Source organism: Nicotiana tabacum, chromosome 11 (assembly GCF_000715075.1).
Source record: "Nicotiana tabacum cultivar K326 chromosome 11, ASM71507v2, whole genome shotgun sequence".
NCBI classification, from domain to species: Eukaryota; Viridiplantae; Streptophyta; class Magnoliopsida; order Solanales; family Solanaceae; genus Nicotiana; species Nicotiana tabacum.
The window spans coordinates 109,302,665-109,321,872 of record NC_134090.1 but is presented as its reverse complement, the minus strand read 5'-3'; the positions used below and the strand labels follow the sequence as shown (position 1 = coordinate 109,321,872).

Here is a 19,208-nt window from a genome sequence, read left to right as displayed (position 1 = left end):
TTTTATGTAGCTAGCCAAAAGACATTTAGTGATATCTATGAATCAAAGCAAGACCCAGTTTCCCTCATTTCTGCCACTTAAAGGCACATCTAAAATATACACTAATTGAAATGTAATCACCAGAGGAAACAGATATCAATGATGAGTTTACATGAACAATTTACTATAAAAAACTCAAACATGATCAGAAGAAAACCCATAAAACTTACTCGGGAAGACTTTCATAAGCAGTCAAAACATTCCATACTTCACGAACTGGAGCCTTTACTGTAATACTAGCAACAACACAGCGATGAACCCCTCCATTTTCCTTCATCCAAAATCAATTTATCAAAGGGACTACCAAAATAATATGGCTTCGCACAAAAAGGTAAGTCATAGTATAAAGTTTATCAATTACCAGTAGACCATCAAATCTTCGGAGATGGACTTCATCCACCACGCATGGCTTGTCAAGTCTGCAAGCTTTCCCAAATATTCCCCAATTATTACTCACATCACTTGTAGCTGGTGCCAACGGGCCAAAAGTGTCTTTGACAAACTTGTCCTTTAAGTTTTCACAGGAAGATTTATTCTCATGGGATATGGCACAATCAATATCTCTCATCACGGAAATAAGGGAAGAACCAGGTTCTGCTTTGGTATTAGCACAAGTGACAGAAACACTCTGATCGCCTTGATAACTGTTTTCAGCTCTGTAGGACAAGGCTTGAAGATTTACTGGGAGGTCTGACCTGATAATCCTCTCCAAGAAAATGGCAGGAAAGTTGAACCTTGGTATGACACTAACTTCATAACTTAGTATAGCTGTTGAAGACCTGAAAAGGAAACCAGGGCAATAAGAAACTAAAGAAGAACTATGTCTACATGTAGAAATATGTCTGCATCATAAGTGCACTAGGGGAAATTGTCCTTTGACTCGTTTGAGGCCAATTCTCTCCTAATCCTACCTTATTTTCTGAAAAAGGCATTTGCAGGTTTTGACATTAATATAGAAGACAACATAAAAGGGAAATTAGGAAAAGAGAAGTTCTGTCTGCTCCAATAAAGATCTTACCTTTTTCCAGTTCTCACAGACCATCTGCCTTCAAACTTCTTGAAGTCACCGTCAACCATAGAGAAATGGAGTTCGCGAACATTATCCTAAATTTGGAGAATTTATAAAAGATATTAACCAAATCAAGGAAAATAAAGAGCAATGTAAGAAAAAGGCTGTCATCTAGACATAACCAAAGGAATCTTCAAGGAAATGTGCATTTATCACCATCCTCTCAGTAGGATGCAATGCGCTAGTTCTTATTGTTTTACTGCATGAATAGATTTTATGGGTTTGAATTGGACTACTCATCACAAAAGATGATTTAAAACATAAGATCAGTCGGAGAATATTTTCTTTATGCCTGTTAAGAATTTATATGATTTGATTTTATTAGGAGTTTATTCAGAAATACACTTACCAAAAATGTATACAATTGTAATTGTAATTGTTATAATTCCCAATCAAGCTTTTCAGCCTAATACTATGTCTTATGCTTTTCTGCAACATCAAAAATCCTCAGTCAATTTTGCTTCCCAAATCCAAAATCTCACCATCTTCCATTGGAGTTGTTAGATACTAGTATATATAATAATATACTAGTCTCCCACATCAGAGAATAGGTATTAGTGTTATGTAATGTCTGTAAACATATTATCTCCCATGCCTTCTCACATGGTATCAACGCATCAGTGAGAAATTTCTAGTATGCAGTAACCAGCGAGTCCGGGACAGTCACCGGCCTTCTTTCTGGTGACTTTCAGGGTGCTTTTTATGTTACTTCTCCTCGACTGGGTTTTTTTGTGAAACCTAACACCACCACCAGGTGCAGGGAAGAACCAAACACCAGAAAACCACGCCAGCAGAATCCCATCCACGCGCCTTCACGCGCTTCCAGAACCTCTGACGCCGGCGACGCGTCAGATCCACGTGCCGGCGAGTGACACCTCTTCGGGCTAAATTTTGGAGTAGAACTTTGTTTCCAAAGGAGTTGGCCAGCCTTTCCGAGTCAACCTTGCTATTTTTCTTTAGTTTCCGAGAAGTGTATAATTTTTCAACAAGATACAATGATTTCCGGCAAGCTATAGTAACTTTTGCGACATCTCTAGTGATTGTCTTTGATTTTTCTTCTTTTTTTTTGTGATATTTGATTTAGACGTCTCTTTAATCCAATTATGTCTCTTGGATTTGATATTTTCGGTTCTAAAAATAAGGGTTCTGATAATTCAAGCTTCATGATCACTTCAGAGCCCTTCAGTGATATAGTATCCTGTGGCGATCTATTGATCCAAGTTGATGTCTTTATTTCGTCTATTTCAGACATGTCATTTAGTTTGGGAAAAGGCTCGGACTTTATACACTAATGACATTTCTCATTTTTTATGATGTAATATCTAGGATGACAAATTTAAAGAAACAGGAATCCGATATGTCTACTTACTTGGAACAGGAATCTCTGCATGATTCTCAACACTATGTAGAAAGGAGGCTTGGGTATGCTTCCCAAGCTGATACGACTCAAAATCTAATGTAGACAAACTAGACAAACTAGGCACCATCTCCTGAAGCTTGGATAAACTCGGATGTCCTAAACGTCTGTGAATTAGGTCTGGAGGATCTGTAACTAGACATGTTATGGAGGGATTGAGTGAGTTAAGGTAGTAAAGGCTTGAGTGAGTTAAGGTAGTAAAGGCCTTCTGATTCACGCCTTGTGCCAATTGTGTGCCCCATACTGTGGTCCTGCATAATAAAAGAATCATCAATAAAATATATACCACAATGGAGGGAACGAGTCAAACGACTAACAAATGCAAGACTAAAAGGACAGCCAGGGACATAAAGAACGAAATCTAGAGTGACCGAAGATGGGGAATTAGCTTGTCCAACTTCTTTTGTTTTAGTTTGAAACCCATTGGCTAAAGTAATAGTGGGAAGAGACTATGAATACACAATATTCGACAAAAGTGATTTATTACCAGAGATATAATCAGAAGCGCTTGAGTCCATGACCCATGGTCCAAGAGTACTAGATTGGGAAACACAAGCAAAAGAATTACCAGCAACAGAAGTATCAATCTGAGTAACCGAGGCTACTTGTGGAGATGTTTGCTTACTTGCTCGATACCGAAGGAACTCATTATATTCCCCTTCAGATAAAGAAAATCTCGGGTTACCTGTAGTCTCGGTCTGAGCAACATAAGCATTTTTGGATGGTCGATCATGTAAAGAATAGCAAACTTCACGAGTGTGTCCAAGTTTATTACAATAAGAACACTTAGGTCTTGATCTTCCAAAACGACCGGTACGTGAGACAAATCTCGTCGGAGAAAAGAAATTCCGATGGGCGCGTGAGAGCACGTGGAGACTCTGATGTTGGAGATTATTTTTGGGGTTTGGCTGCTGAAGGTTGGAGGACCTTTTGGCGGTGTTGGTTTTTGCACAACACCACCAGAAATTGTCATGACGAAAAACAGCCCTACAAAGGTCGCCGGATTGAAGCACGGCGATTATTTCGGCTGAGTTTTCTTTCCCGGATATTTTCTCACAACCTCGCTCTGATACCATGTGAATTACACAGGAAAAATTATATTATGTTGACTTATTAATAATGATACAATGACCCCTATATATAATATATGTTATACTCCTACTACTTATGGGACTAGGATTATTTACATATAACTATTTAACTAACAATAATTAAAGTACTTTTGGCGATCTATACAATCTAAGACAAGTATTGCGATTTCACAAAGAAAGTACGCCTTAAATATACTAGAGGTGACCGCCATGGCAGATTACAAACCTATTGATACTCCTATGGAAATGAGTGTCAAACTTGTTCTTGGATAGAGACAGCTTTTGACAGATATTTTATTTGCAGTAAGTGTCATCTGTCAATTCCTCCAAACACGGTGTAAAGGTCATCGGGATGCAAAAAATTCGTATCTTCAGATACATCAAAAGAGCTTGGGAACGAGGATTCTTATTCAAGACAAGGGTCATCTAAACATTGTTAGATATTTTCATACAGATTGGGCAGGTTCTCCGTCATATAGACGTTACACTTTTGGATATTGTCTTGTGATTGGAGGAAACCTAATCTCTTGGGGAAGAATAAAGCAAGATGTTGCCGCCAGATCTAGTGCATGAGCAGAATATCAAGCTATGCCTCTTGCCATTACTGAACTTATCTGGTCGAAATAACTCCTCCAAGAGTTATGGTTTGTAGAAGTCAAAGAAATGAAGCTAATTCGCAACAATCAAGTTGCTCTCCACATTACCACAAATCCTGTTTTTCATTAGAGGACAAAACATATAGAGGTGGATTGTCATTTAATTAGACACGAGATCGAGTCCAGATGCATAGTCACCGGCTTTGTTAGCTCGAAGGATCAGTTAAATGTTTTTACTAAATCCCTAAGATGACCTCGGATCCAATACATTTGTAACAAGCTTGGAGCTTATGATATATAAGCTCCTGCTTGAGGGGGAGTATTAAGATTCAATATGATTTGATTTGATTTGATTTGATTTGAGATTTGATTATGAGCTTATTCTGTGATTATACACTTGTCAAAATTGTATGCACTGTAACTACTATAAATTATCAATCAAGCTTGAGGGAATAATCAAGCTTTTCAACCTAATACACTCTAATTTCTCAATGCCAAGACTATGGAAGCTGGTAAATAAGTTCACAAGAGCTCAATTAAAAGTCTTCCATCTTTCAGAGATCCGTTCAATCACTCTGCATATTAACTAAATATAACTATGTACCACATCTAACATTATTATGTAATGAATCGGCATCTCTTTTATGCTGACTAAAGAAGATATTCCTACCTTAATTAAATAGCCTGACTCTGTAGCAGTGACAATTTGAACTCAAACCCATTTGACCCGCCCAACCTGCCCAAGGTTGGACCGGTCACTGACCCGCCTATTTGTTGAACTCAGCATCTTGACCCAACTCATCTCAACCCATCTAAAGTTGAGCTGATTTTTAGCCCAAATTGATCCATGACTAACCTTGTTAAAATATCTTTAAAATAATTGATCCATGACTAACCTTGTTACATATGACCATAATTAAAAGAAAAAGTCTTATTTGATAAAAAATAATTCATAGAAAACAATACATATTAATTAAAGCTTGATAAGAAAAGGGTGGGTTGGGTTATGACCCAAATTTTAGCCCATTTTGACCCAGGCAATCTCAGACCAAGTAACTTTTGGGCGCGTCACTGACCCACTTATTTATTGACTCAGCCCATTTTGACTCACCCAATATCAGTTCAACCCGCCCATTTGACACCCCTAGTAGTCAGGTTGACTGTTTGCTATGGCATTAGGCCCATGTTAGAAAAATAATTATCAAAGAAAGGCAGTTATATTTTCTTTACGGCAAGTTGAAACCTAAAATATTGGAAGGTACCCACAATGTTGCCGAAATCATTTTAGTGAAGTCTTCGGGTCCTAGTCGAGTCAATTCTACCTTGGGCACCTCACTCCCAGTAAAAATGGTTTTGACGCAAACAGCCACCGGAAAAGTTGCACGGCAATTGTTTCTTCCTGTAACCGTTGGTAGATTGCACGAGTATTTTCTCACTACCGCTCTGATACCATGTGAGAAAGCACGGGAAAAAATATTATTGATATTCTATTAAATGTTTTATAGTAGCTCTATTTATAACTATACACAAATCACAATACATATTCTACTCTTATTCCATGTGGGACTAGGGTTATTTACATGACTATCTACCAATTACCTAACAAGAATTACAACCATTTACATGCTACACATGAAATGCAGCTGCGAAATGGATCTGAAAATTGTTTAGATATACACAGATATTGCTAATAAGGAGACAAGCTCTGAAAAATAAAATTTAGAAATGAGGCTCCTACGAGAACTTTCTCATGAAACATCGAAGTAACTGACATTCTTTAGACGTCCCCCAGTGTTATAGATGACCGCAGGAAAAATGAATATTGTTCTATATGCGAAAAAATAAAAATAAAAAGAATTATCGCTACTTGTGAAAAATGTAATCATATTCGGCACAATGACTTTGCTAAGGAGAAGCACACTCAAAAAGTTATAAAGTCTATAAGTACCTTTTAACCCAGACACCTATACTTAAATACAGAAGAAACTTCATATAACTAATAACCACTTCTTAAGTAACATTTTCTAGTTGAGTCAACTGTTATATTGGGATAATTTATAGAAACCCTCATAGCTTTTGCATCTGACGCATTTGGCTCTGGAGATTTAAGGATCAGTATGTCATAGCTCAAGGACAATGAATGAAAACTAGAACAATACAGTAGTCATAACCTCACTTAATCGAAACAAAAAGATACGGGAATTTCGACTGTGAAATGGGTTTGGTCTTTGGCTCTATGGGGATTGACGTGAACCCAGTAACTGGTAAACAAAAGCAAAATAACCAAAAGGAATTGCTCATTTGCAACTCCATCAATTGGATAAGAAATAGGGAAGAGGATAGGCAATGGACAAATATTATTTATCAAGAAGACCGGATAGACACTAGTAAGATACTGTCTGTATTGGCTTATTTTCCATCAGATCAACTTTTTGTTTTTCAGACTTGTGGCACAACTCTTGTTTCTAGACAAGCATGGACTGTAGTTAGAGTATGCTAATAGTCTACTATTAATTTAAAATACCCAATCAAATTTTTATGTGAGCCTTCGTAGATTAGAATGTCACAGGTCCCAAAAACAGATTTCATATGCTTACCGAGTTAATGAATTCTTGAAGATCCAGTACAACGCGAGCTTCTATGTGCCAATAAAGCGCTTGTTGGAGACCTCTTTGCTCCAACCAAATCCGTCCGGGACGTGGACAAGTAATTCTCCTACTGTGATTAACAATTCATTCATGTGTCAGCAATCTAGTGCAAAGTATATGCATAAATCATCATAGCCATAGCCTCAAATATATGAAATACGAATTTCATGGGAATATGACAGACAGAAAACTTCAAGATAATATAAAAGTTGCAGTATCTGATGATAGATTCTTCCTGGCATTCAGCTGCTAAGTACAAGTTAAATTTTTTTTAGTTTTGGAAATACGAGATCGAAACATTTCCCAAATGTCATCAAATATGGATGTTAGCAAAGACCGCAGAGACACACAATTCAGATATCCATCTCTACTGTGAGTATTATGGTCATACATGTGTTTATGCTGAAATTGTACCTGCAAAAGGTGCAATACAGCATCTCACTGCAGTAAGTCATAGTGTGACGACCCGATAGGTCGTTTTGAACACTAGCCCTTATTTCCGTGTTTCGAAACCTCCATTAGCTTCGTCTGATCTTTCTTGGTTTGCATGCATGGTCCGTGTCGCTTTTTGAAAAGCTTTTATGTGAAAATTTTAAAGAAAACATGATTTTTGACTTTAAAAACAACTTGAGTTGACTACGGTCAACATTTTGTGAAAACGACCTCGGATCGGTGTTTTGACGATTCCGCTAGGTCCGTATCGTGATTTTGGACTCACGCGTATGCCCGGAATTGAAATCGGAATTCCCTAGGTTGATTTGACTTATTTTGCCGAAAACTAGTATTTTGAAAGTTTGGAAATTTTCTAAGTTTGACCGTAAGTTGACTTCATGGCTATCGGGTTTGGATTTTGATGTTGAGGCTTGTTATAGGTCCGTATTACTATTTAAAATAGTCTGCATAATTTGGTGCAATTCGGAACTGGTTTGACATGATTCGGACACTTAGATGTGATTCTAGTTGTTCTTGAGTTTCCTTTGAAATTTCATTCATTTTAATGTTCGATTTGTAGATTTAGATGTTATTTTGGTGATTTAATCGCGCGCGCGTTCATATGATGTTATTACACTTGTGTGCATGATTGATTTGGAGCCCAAGGGGCTGGGCTCGGGTGAGTTTCGGACGTGTTTCGGATGAATTTGGATAGTGCAAAGACTGTTGGTGCAGTGCCCAGTTGAGGTGTCTCATGCAGATCTCGCATTTGCAAGGTCTAACTCTCATTTGCAGCCTCGCTTTTGCGGACAAATGTGTGCATTTGCGAGGAAATTGTTCGCAATTGCGAACTGTCCCGGATCGCTTTTGCGATCACTTAGTCGCATTTGCGATGCCTGGCAACAGTAGAGCATCTTCGCAATTGCGAAGGTGTGATCTTCGCATTTGCTATCATTTTGTCGCAATTGCGACATCTGGACTTCTGAGGCACGGTTAGCATTTGCGACCCTTGTCTCGCAATTGCGACATCCGCAGTTGGGTAAAAGAGGGAAAAATCGGGTCTTAGCTCATTTTACACCATTTCTCAACCCTAAACATTCTGGAGGCGATTTTTCTAGAGGATTTTCTCCCCAAAATCATTGGTAAGCAACTCTAATCCATTTCTTTTCAATTACCCATTACTTTTAATGTGTTTTCAATATCAAATTTAGGATTTCATGGTATAGACCTCAAATTGAAGTCGGATTTCGAAACAAATCACATAACCAGGCTCGGGGGTGAATGGGTAATCGGGTTTTGGTCCGAACCTCGGGTTTTGACCAAGCGGGTCAGGGGTTGACTTTTGTTGACTTTTACAAAATTGATCAAAATTGAACCTCTTTCATTAATAGGCAGTTTCTAAAGCTTATTTTGAATCATTTGATCGATAATTTGCTAGATTTGGTTGGGTTGGAGGCTTGTTCAAAAGGCAAGGCCGTGGTTGGTTGATTGCTTTGATTCGTGGAGTGAGGCAAGTATTGCGTCTAACCTTGACTTGAAGGAATTAGGAATTCTTGAACTATGTGCTATGTGAATCATGTAGGGAAACGACGTATATGCGAGGCGACGAGCGTATATACGGCGTCATAGGATCTAGCATGCGGGGATTTGATATTTATTTCCATGTTATCATTTATTTCATGTTATTCTTGCTTCATGCCTTAATTGTTACATGTCTTTAAATTTTAATTGACTTCCGTCCCATATCTATCACTTGTCATTTAATTGTCCCTTGTCTAAATTTGTCCATTCTTTCCATGACTCCTGCTTAATTGCTATCTGCCTCTACTTGTCTCAATTGCACACTTTAATTGTCACATGCTTTACTTGTTCTATTGTTTTGTAATATTTGTTGCATTCTATAATGTGGTTTCACTTGCGTGAGTTGTTTAGTTGTTAGATACAGATGAATTGGTAAAGTTGAGTGGACAAGTGAGATAAACCAAGGTACCCTTTTTTTGAAGTTTTGACAAACTAGGATGTCCCAACTGTTTATGTAATAAATCTGGTAAATCAGTAACAGGACAAGTTGTTGAAGGAAGACAAGGTGTGAGTCCATGTGATTTTACAAGGATAAGGTAATAAAGTCCATCTGATTCACGTTGGGTACCAATGACCCGCCATATACTGCGTTCCTGTATAAAAACAAGGTCATCAAGAAATAAAACAGCACATTTAAGTGACTTGGCTAAGCAACTAACAGCTATGAGGTTAAAAGGACTACCGGGAACATAAAGAATTGAATCTAAAGATAGGGAAGAAAGTGGACTTGCTTGACCTATTCCAGTTGCCATGGTTTGAGACACGTTGGCCATTGTGACTGATGAAAGAGATTAAGAATATGAAATAGCAGTGAAAAGAGATTTATTATCATAGATGTGATCAGATGCACTTTAATCAATGACCCAAGACTCCGAGGTTGCAGATTGACAGATACAAGTCACGCTACTACCTATTTGAACAATGGAAGTTGTCTCTGAAGATGTCTGTTTACATGCTTTGTACTGAAAGAACTCAATATAATCCGGTAGAGAAACCATCCAAGTATTCATAGTATTGGATACCATTCTACAACCAATTTCTCAAGTTCTTGACAGGTTAAGTTGGAGAGTTATTCCTTCTTTTTTTTTTTGGAGAAACACTGTTCACTTGCCGGAAAATAAGAAAGTTGTTGGAATTTGGTGTAACCTGGATGGGTAAGCTCGGAAATACCTCGCGACCATACTGTCCTCAAGAAGTACTGCCGGAAAGTGGTCGGAAACACATGCACACGTCGGCGCGTGGGAGCGCGTGTAAGGTCTGTTGCCGGAGATTCTTGCTGGGGTTTGCTCACCGAAGGGTGCTTAACTTTGTGGTGGTGTTGGTTTTCGCACAACACCAACAGAAAAAGAGATTGACGCCGGACAGCCACCGGAATTCGCACAGTGACCCCTTTTTTCCTTCCCGGAGTTGCTGGTTTTTTGCACAGCGATGAATCTCTCAAGTGTGCTTTGATACCATGTAAGAACGCACGGGAGAAAAATCTATTATTGATGTTAATTGTAATTCAATAAACCCAATAAGTACACATAATATATAAGCTACTCTTATTACCTATGGGACAAGGACTAATTACATATATATTCACATAGTTGTTCTAACATTAAGACAACAAGATCTACCTTGGGGGGATTTCTGCTATTAGCAGCAACACAAGGACGACATCGTTCCCGCACTATTGATCAATTGTAACACGTACGTCTCTGTCCAATTTAAGGAACGTCCTGGACTGCCCCTTTCATTTCCTTCTCTTCCTTTTTTACCAATTTGTATGTGTTCCTTTCTACATTCCTCCATCATTACACTCTTGCTATTCAAACCAAAAAATGTCATCAGACATCATGCAAGTTATGCTTAGGGTATCTGGACCAGACAAGTCTCCAAAGAGAAAAAGAGGAAATACTATCGCCAGGGTAGTGATTACCCCATGTTTCGTAGAAAGGGATATGGCTACCTGATAACCCTAGGTAAATCTCACAGCGACAAAACACGAAAGAGATGTCGGGTATATAAGGGATCAAGCCTTTAGACCTTAGTGACGCAGTAAATGCAGAGCAGCACGATCGCGACGCTGAGTCCCTAAGCAGGTGTATGTGACACCCTAGGCAAATCAAAGAGGGGAGAGATGAAGCAAGTCTTAGTTGCAAAGCCGTATGGGCATAAGCCCTATTACAATAGCAGCAGTAACCCTTTCTGTAATAGCAGTAGCAACTCTCAATGCAGTAGTACCAATGTAATATGTTGTATTACTCTACCTTAATATCTACAACGGAAAAGGCCTAAAAATGCCACTCAAATATCAGAAATGGCTTGCTATGCCATCCGTTAAAAGGTCGTTATTTCCATGCCACTACCGTTACACTTTTGGCCTATTTATGCCACTGTCTACTAACGGTTCCATTTTTTTATTTTTAAATAATAAGAATTAATTTTTCAACCCCACCTTTGCCACGTGTCTTTATATTACTAGTTCTTCTTTACTTGACCCTACATTTCTTTTAACCTTGGTTGACATTTGAGGAGATGGAGGCTGCCGTATTGCGACCTGCAAAATTTCCGGCAACATGTTCCACCTCAACCTCAATATCATCTCTTCAGCAGCCGTTGGGTTCCTCGTTCCAAAATCTTTCAGAATGACTTCCTCCTTTAAGACGCCCATGATTGCCCGAGCTTCCGACCCCAAAACTGACCAACCAAATCGCAGCACTGATGAACCTGGCCTTCCTTTCCTACCACAGGTTACCCCAGTCCCTCCCTTTAACCCCTCTCAGAACACTTTAACTTTTCGTTAATCACGATTTTCACGATCATTTTGGCAATATTTTCAAAATCTTAACGAGTAATTTATTATATTTTATTTACATACTACTACTCACCTGTGAGGTCGTTTTTGAAATTTTATGACAAGCAGGAGGATTTGAACTTCTTATTAAAACTGGGAGTTGGTTTAGTCGCGGGAGGAGCCGTGATAAAGTATGGAAGTGTCATTTTCCTCTAGGGTTTAGTTTTGGGTTATGTGGTTAGATTTTATCGGGTTGGGCTTGGTTAATTATATATAATCAGGGTTAAAAGAAATTTAGGGTCAAGTAAAGAAGAACCAGTAATATAAAGACACGTGTCAAAGGTGGGGTCGAAAAATTAATTCTTATTATTTAAAAATCAGAAAATGGAACCGTTAGTAGACAGTGGCATAAATAGACCAAAAGTGTAACTGTAGTGGCATGGAAATAGCGACCTTTTAACGGATGGCATAGATAGGTCATTTATGATAGTTGAGTGGCATTTTTAGGCCTTTTCCGTATCTACAATGATATCCTTTGAAGCAAAACAAAGCAGAAAAAAAAGGATAAGGAGAATCTAAAACAAAATCAAATTTTGGAAAACAGAAGAATGCATTTTCAATAACAACATAATGGGGTGTGTATACATTAAATGGTGTTACCTGCTAACGAGATTAGGGACGAAATCGGCAAGCCTTTCGTAGTCAGTGAGAGCATTCCAAACAGAATTCACATCAGCGTTCACCGAAATCTCAGCTTTAATCCTCCGTTCTCGCCAAGACACCACTTCCACTTCACACCGAACCTGCTTTCTATCTGCGGCAACCACCACATCTCCTGCTCCTCCTCCTCCTAACAGCGGATCCTCTCTAATTCCTCCTTTTCTGCTATTGTAGGAATAGGAATTCCTACTGCTTTTATCACTACTGACAATCTGATGCTTATTGACATCCAATCTAATACTGTATTCGGAAGCTGAGAAGCTGGCTTGAGAACAAGAGCAAGATGGAACTTTCTTCTTGTTATTCGCATAGTTTGTAGGTCCGATTATGAAACTGAAACACAAAGTACGCATGCTCCGACCAAAATTTTGTCACTAAGAGAGAAATGGGTAATGGTGACTAGGGAATGTGAATAACTTGGGAGTGAGGGGGACACAAGCGGTTATCTATTTTTAATTAATTAATTTTAATAATGCCAGAACTATTTTTTATTGAGCTGCATAATCATGTTTACTGTATGCTTTGATATGATGGAAACTGATGTGGTTGCCTTACTTATATTTGCGCTTGACCGTTAATTCATGACCATATACTTACACTTGCTATGGATAGAGAGGGTAAGTAACGAGCGGTCACATAGGCTTATGATTTTATTTTATTTTTATTGATAATGATTGTAATTTGATTCAAAAAATTTTAAAAGAAAAGGAGATTTTTAAAGTTTCATTAGAGTAAACATGATTAGAGAATTCTTCTTCTACAATATCGTCAATAATTTTTTCAATTATAAGACTTTGTAAGTCTTTGTATTATCTAATCACCTTTATAATAGTGATTAACGTTTTTTCATCGAAAAAAGCTGTATAGAAATTCATGATTAATCTAAGTATTCACGAGATAAAAAATCAGGAAGAGAGTTATCAACTCCCTTTTATATACTGAATTTCAAAATCAAAAGGCGCTAATTGATCTTTCTTAAATGAATTAATATATATATATATATATATATATATAACATAAATTGAAACTGATGAAGTATTTTTTTGCCTCTTTAAAGGAAAAATATATCACCTAGATATTTGGTACTGGCACTTTAAAATTCTAACGAGGAATATAAGGAGAATCTTAAACTTTCATATTTCTACCAACGAAGGTTGTAGTGGAGTGGTAAGTACTCCTTCATTCTTAACCAGAGGTCTCGGGTTCGAGCCCCTAGGTATGGAGTCGCCTTTGTTAGGGAGAACTTTACCCCTCAATGTGGGACTTCCCGGTGCGAATACAGATTTAGTCGGGCCCCAATGTGGGTACCGGATGATCACGCCCAACTCTAGTCCTAAAAAGGATAAGCAGTCGCTGAAAATATAATCCGGTCTAAAAGTTCGGAGTCGAATCCCACAGAGAACTATGGCTTAGCTATATCTGTTTAATATCACTAAAAAGACAAGTTTGAACAATTTTCTAAATTATAAAGATTGAGATTTATATTTCTAACTAATTAACTAGCAAATACTAGAAAGCAGGAAAATTATCAACTAACGAGACAAAGGGTTGGAGACTAAATTAAGGAGGTCTAGAGTTATGATTTCCCCAATTATCGGAATCCTTCTAGTTATGTTCCCTACAATTTTGCCAATGTATTCTCTACTGATCGTGAGCACTTTAGGTGTCGTAATTCTCTCTCGAGCAACTACAACAATTTACTAGATATATTCTCTCGAACTACGCTAGTTGGCTTTATTTAACTGCTCACTATGACCACGTCAAGGCTTTGTTATTTCTAAACCTACCTTTAAACCCGCTGTATTGATTTCTCACATTATTTAGGAGTGACGTTGTTCAACAACTACCTAAATATGTATCCTTTCTCAACCAACACATAATAAATAGGCACAGTCAATCGATGGCCATTCAATCAACAACAATAAATACGTAGTTGAACAAGTAGAGAAATCCAACGGCTCAATTATATAAAAACATAACAAGAATTTATCCTACAAAAGGTTCTATCAAAACCCTAGATAACAAATTAGCTATTCATAATAGTATGTAAAACTACAATACTAAAAGTCATAACCAACAATGAAACATAGGAAGAGGAAGGAAAAACTCATAGAAGAATCCCCCGCCTTGCTCCTATTGTGTCTCTGCCTCCTTAGGTCGAATCTGTGTCAAAAAATCTGTCCAACCTCCTCAAAAAACTATTTTTCCATGTATATATACCAAGTAGGGTCGGGCCCAAATAATTATACCTTCTCCTACATGAAAAAGGACAATTTTTCAGGTTTGGATGCTCCCGGGCGCGGTATTTTCCAAGTGCACTGCCTCAGTCTGTGTCCAGTTCAGTTATTGCGGTTTCGACCGCATTTTTCACCCTTCTCCATTTGGAATCTGGAAAAATGTAAAATATGAAAGTTGTATCCTTTTGAGTTAGCTTTCCAACCATATATTATATAGCCCAAATGGAGTTTGGACCAAAGAGTTATGTCTATTTTACTAGACAGTGCGCAATATACCTACTCGGGTCTTCGTTTGCTCTTAACTATCAAATTTGATCACTAAACACGATACCGGCTTAATTCTTTGAGATTTTACTCATACTTCAAATCTTTAAATCACTTGAATTCATTTCATAACATCTATGTAGCTTGGAATCACTCCTACAAGGCATAAAACACACAATTAGTGCAAAACACTAGCGATTAAAGCTCAAACTCAATTAAAGTGTAGTAAATTAGAGTGTAATAACCGACTAAAATATGCAATTATAATCTATCATCACAAAACACCTGGTGAGAAACTAAAAAAAACTTTCATATTTCTAATGAGGAGAAATAAGGAGAATTAACTGTGTAGTAGGGGTAAGGAGGTCACACTGATAAAACAATTAAAACATTTAACGCAAAAGAATTAACTAATACTTCAAGTAATTGATTTTACAATTAAATTCTAAGCTAATATGTGAAATTATGTAAAATGACCAAAATGCCCCTCAGGCCCACGTCTTGTAATCGGGTAAAATTCACATTTTCAGAATCCTCATACCCTCACGAGTCTAACCATACCAAAATTATCCAATTCCGATACAATTTGATCCTTCAAATCATCATTTTACATTTTTGAAAGATTTCACAAGTTTTCTTCCCAAATTCCATCCCAAATCACGAATTAAATGATGAATTCAATGATGGATTCATGTACTCAAGCCAAATGTGAGTTAGAATTACTTACCCCGATGAATTTCTGGAAAAACCTTTGAAAAATCGCCAAAATCCGAGCTTTCTAGGTCAAAATATGAAATAAAATCCAAAACCTCGTATTTATAGAGCACCCCCAAGATTTGCACCACTGCGGACCGCACAAAAACTAGTGTTGTCCCCAAAAAACCAGTGTTGTCCGCACAGGTTTTGACTGCAGTGACAGGCTTTAGTATTTTGGACATAACCTTCTCTACAAATGTCCAAATTGTGATTTATTTACTTTTCTTGAAACTAGACACGAAGGGCTACAACTTTTGTTTTTGAAGCATCCCAAAATTCCTTGTAGATCAAAAGATATGAGCTTCCGAAGTAGGACCAGTGAAATGTTCCTCGCCGCGGACCGCATTGCATTTTGTGTGGCCGCACAACCCCCACCGCGGATGCACTGGATTTTGTGCGGACCGTACTGGTGGGTTCCAAGGCCTGCAACTCTTCTGGACCTGCAACAGCTATGATTTTCGACCTAAAACATCCCGAAACTCACCCGAGTCATCGGGAGTTCAAACCAATTGTACCAACACATCCCATGACATCGTTCAAACTTGTTCAAAACTTCGGAACGCTCACAACAACATTAAATTACCAATTTAACATAGGATTCAAGCCTATGAACTCCAAGAACTCTTAACTTATGCTTTCGATCAAAAAGTCTATCAAATCTCGTCCGAATAACCTGAAATTTTGCAAGCATGTCACATTCAATACTACGAAGCTACTCCAACTTTCGGAATTCCATTCCGACCCTTAGATCAAAATCTCACTATCGGACCGGAAACTTCAAAAATTCGACTCTCGTCATTTCAAGCCTAAATTAATTGTGGACCTCCAAAACACAATCTGATCATGCCCCCTAAGCCCGAAATCACTCAACGGAGCTAACAGAACTGTCGGATTTCCATTTCGAGGCCGTCTTCACAATGTTCCGACTACGGTCAACTTTCCAACACTTAAGCTCTCATTTAGGGACTAAGTGTCCCAAAACTCTCCGAAACTTAAAATCGAACATCCCGGCAAATCAAAATAGCAGAAATAAACTTGGGGAAAGAAGTTAATAGGGGATCAGGGCGTTAATTCTTAAGACGACCGGCCGGGTCGTCACATCCTCCTACACTTAAACATTCGTTCGTTCTCGAACGAGCATAGAGACATACCTGAAGTAGTGAAAAGATGAGGGTAACGGCTGCACATATCCTGCTCGGTCTCCTAGGTCGCCTCCATTACCGGCTGACCCCGCCACTAAACCTTCACTGATGCAATGTTCTTTGACCTCAGCTTTCTAACTTGTCTGTCCAATATTGTCACTGGCTCCTCAATATAAGATAGATCCTTGTCTAACTGGACTGAACTGAAATCCAACACGTGCGACGGATCGCTGTGATACCTCCGGAGCATCAAAACATGAAATACCGGATGAACTCCTGCCAAGCTGGGAGGTAAGGCAAGCTCATAAGCAACCTCCCCCACACGCCTCAATATCTCAAAAGGGCCAATAAACCTCAGAGTCAACTTCCCTTTCTTCCTGAATCTCATAACGCCCTTCATAGGCGAAACCTGAAGCAGAACCCGCTCTCCAACCATATAGGAAACATCACGAACTGTCCAGTCTGTGTAACTCTTCTGTCTGGACTAGGCTGTGCGGAATCTATCCTGAATTACCTTAACCTTCTTCAAAGCATCCTGAACTAAGTCTGTTCCCAATAATCTGGCCTCACCTGGCTCAAACCAACCCACCGGGGATCTACACCGTCTCCTATATAAAGCCTCATATGGTGCCATCTGAATGCTGGACTGATAGTTGTTGTTATAAGCAAACTCCGCCAATGGCAAGAACTGATCCCAATATCCTCCAAACTCAATCACACACGCACGGAGCATATCCTCAAGAATTTGAATAGTGCACTCAGACTGTTCACCGTTGGACAAAAATAATAAAATGAATAATTAAGTTAATAGTTCACCGTTGGATTGCCTAACAGCGACATTGGGTGCCATTATGACCTATAGTGGGAATTGGGTCATGACAGTTTGGTATCAGAGCACTAGGTTCATTTAGGTCTCACGAGTCATAAGTATGTCTTGTAGAGTCTTGTGGATTGGTATCGAGACGTTTGTACTTATCTTCAATAGGCTACATGGCTGTTAGGAGAACTTCCCTTCTTGATCCCCCGTCGTGCGATTTGATTTATTGAAGTTTATGTCTTCATTTTCTTCATACCCATTCGTACGTGATGTCGGGAGCATTCAGTATCAGTTGGGCACCAACGAGTTGTGAAGATGCTACAGATGTAGTGCAAGATATTTTTCCCTACGTACACGGGCGAGCTATTATCGTCACCTTGTGGAGGGGTGTTTTGTCATTTTAGCCCAATATTAGTTTCACCCATGGTTTTGAGGCTATGCACAATGTATTGTGATGATCATGCGTTGTTATCACGCAATGATGGTATAAATAGTAGGGTGCTTACCTATGCGTCATTGTAGTGAGTGATTCAAAAGGACGATTATTCAGTTCATGATTGGGAGATTCGGCATTTAATTCCAGCGAAAGAGAGGCAATTGGACTATGGATGTTCAGGTATTGGTTGGAGAGTTGTGAGATTGGATATTTTTGAACTTGGTGGAATTCTTGTTTATGTTGTAGTGTTGTCGTCCTCGTCGCAGTGAGGCTTGTTGGTATGATGGTCTTCATTTATTTGCCCTTAGGGGCACGATGTTGTAAAGTGGCACCTAAGAAGTGGTTATCTGAGATGATGGTGTATTGCGACTTCAAGGTTGAATTAGTGTTTCTAGTATTGATGGCTTGAGGAAGATGATCGTAAGGAGGCTTAGAGTTGATGGTAATATAGTTGTTCGGGTGTGGCAGATATGGATCATGATTCGAGGCAGCATTTATTTACAGCGAAGGACGAGAAGGAACATGGTGGGTAGAAGACTAAGTCTATTATAACGATCCGACCAGTTGTTTTGAGCTTTTGCACCTTGCTCGTTGGTTCTCAGGCATGACTTGCCCCGTGTGATGGATTATGACTTATGTAAATCGTTGGTTTTGGTTTTTAGGGTAATTGGAATGAATTTGGAAGAACAGTTCCCCAGCTTGAAGCATGAAATTTGAAAAGTTTGACCAAGATTTGACTTGTTAGTATATGATCTCGGATTGTTATGATTTGTTTAGCTCCGTTAGGTGATTTGGGACTTATGAGCGTGACCAGAATGCATTTTGGAAGTCCGTGGAAGGTTTAGGCTTGAATTGGCAAAATTGAGATTTTGGCGTTTTTCGGTTGATAGGTAAGATTTTAATATAGGGGTCGGAGTGGAATTCCGGAAGTTGCAGTAGCTCCTCTGTGTCATTTGTGACGTGTGTGCAGAATTTCAGGTCATTTGGACGTGGTTTGGTTGGGTTTCTAATCAAAAGAGGAATTTGGAAGTTCTTGAAATTTGAATCCGATGAGATTTAGGTGTTTTGATGTCGTTTTGAGAGTTTTGAAGGTTGGAACAAGTTTGATTGATGTTATGGGATATGTTGGCATATTTGGTTGAGGTCCCGAGGGCCTCGGGTGGTCAATCGGACCAATCCATGTT

At 38.7% G+C, this 19,208-nt stretch overlaps 1 protein-coding gene across 2 annotated transcripts in view; it reads right to left on the bottom strand.

Annotated features, from left to right (window-relative positions):
- The window catches only part of LOC107796576 (uncharacterized), a 42,887-nt gene extending 29,986 nt beyond the window's left edge, over positions 1-12,901 (bottom strand). The window contains exons 1-6 of one of the 2 annotated variants that reach the window (XM_075225376.1): positions 12,313-12,901; positions 6,810-6,930; positions 2,478-2,776; positions 1,058-1,143; positions 401-818; positions 210-310 (exon numbers count right to left, since the gene is read on the bottom strand). In XM_075225376.1, the coding sequence (XP_075081477.1) occupies positions 210-310; positions 401-818; positions 1,058-1,143; positions 2,478-2,498 (626 nt within the window). In that variant the 5' untranslated portion in view covers positions 2,499-2,776; positions 6,810-6,930; positions 12,313-12,901. The remainder of the gene's footprint in view (positions 1-209; positions 311-400; positions 819-1,057; positions 1,144-2,477; positions 2,777-6,809; positions 6,931-12,312) is intronic. The other variant, XM_075225375.1, reaches the window with a different exon arrangement.
- Positions 12,902-19,208: the final 6,307 nt, after the last annotated feature.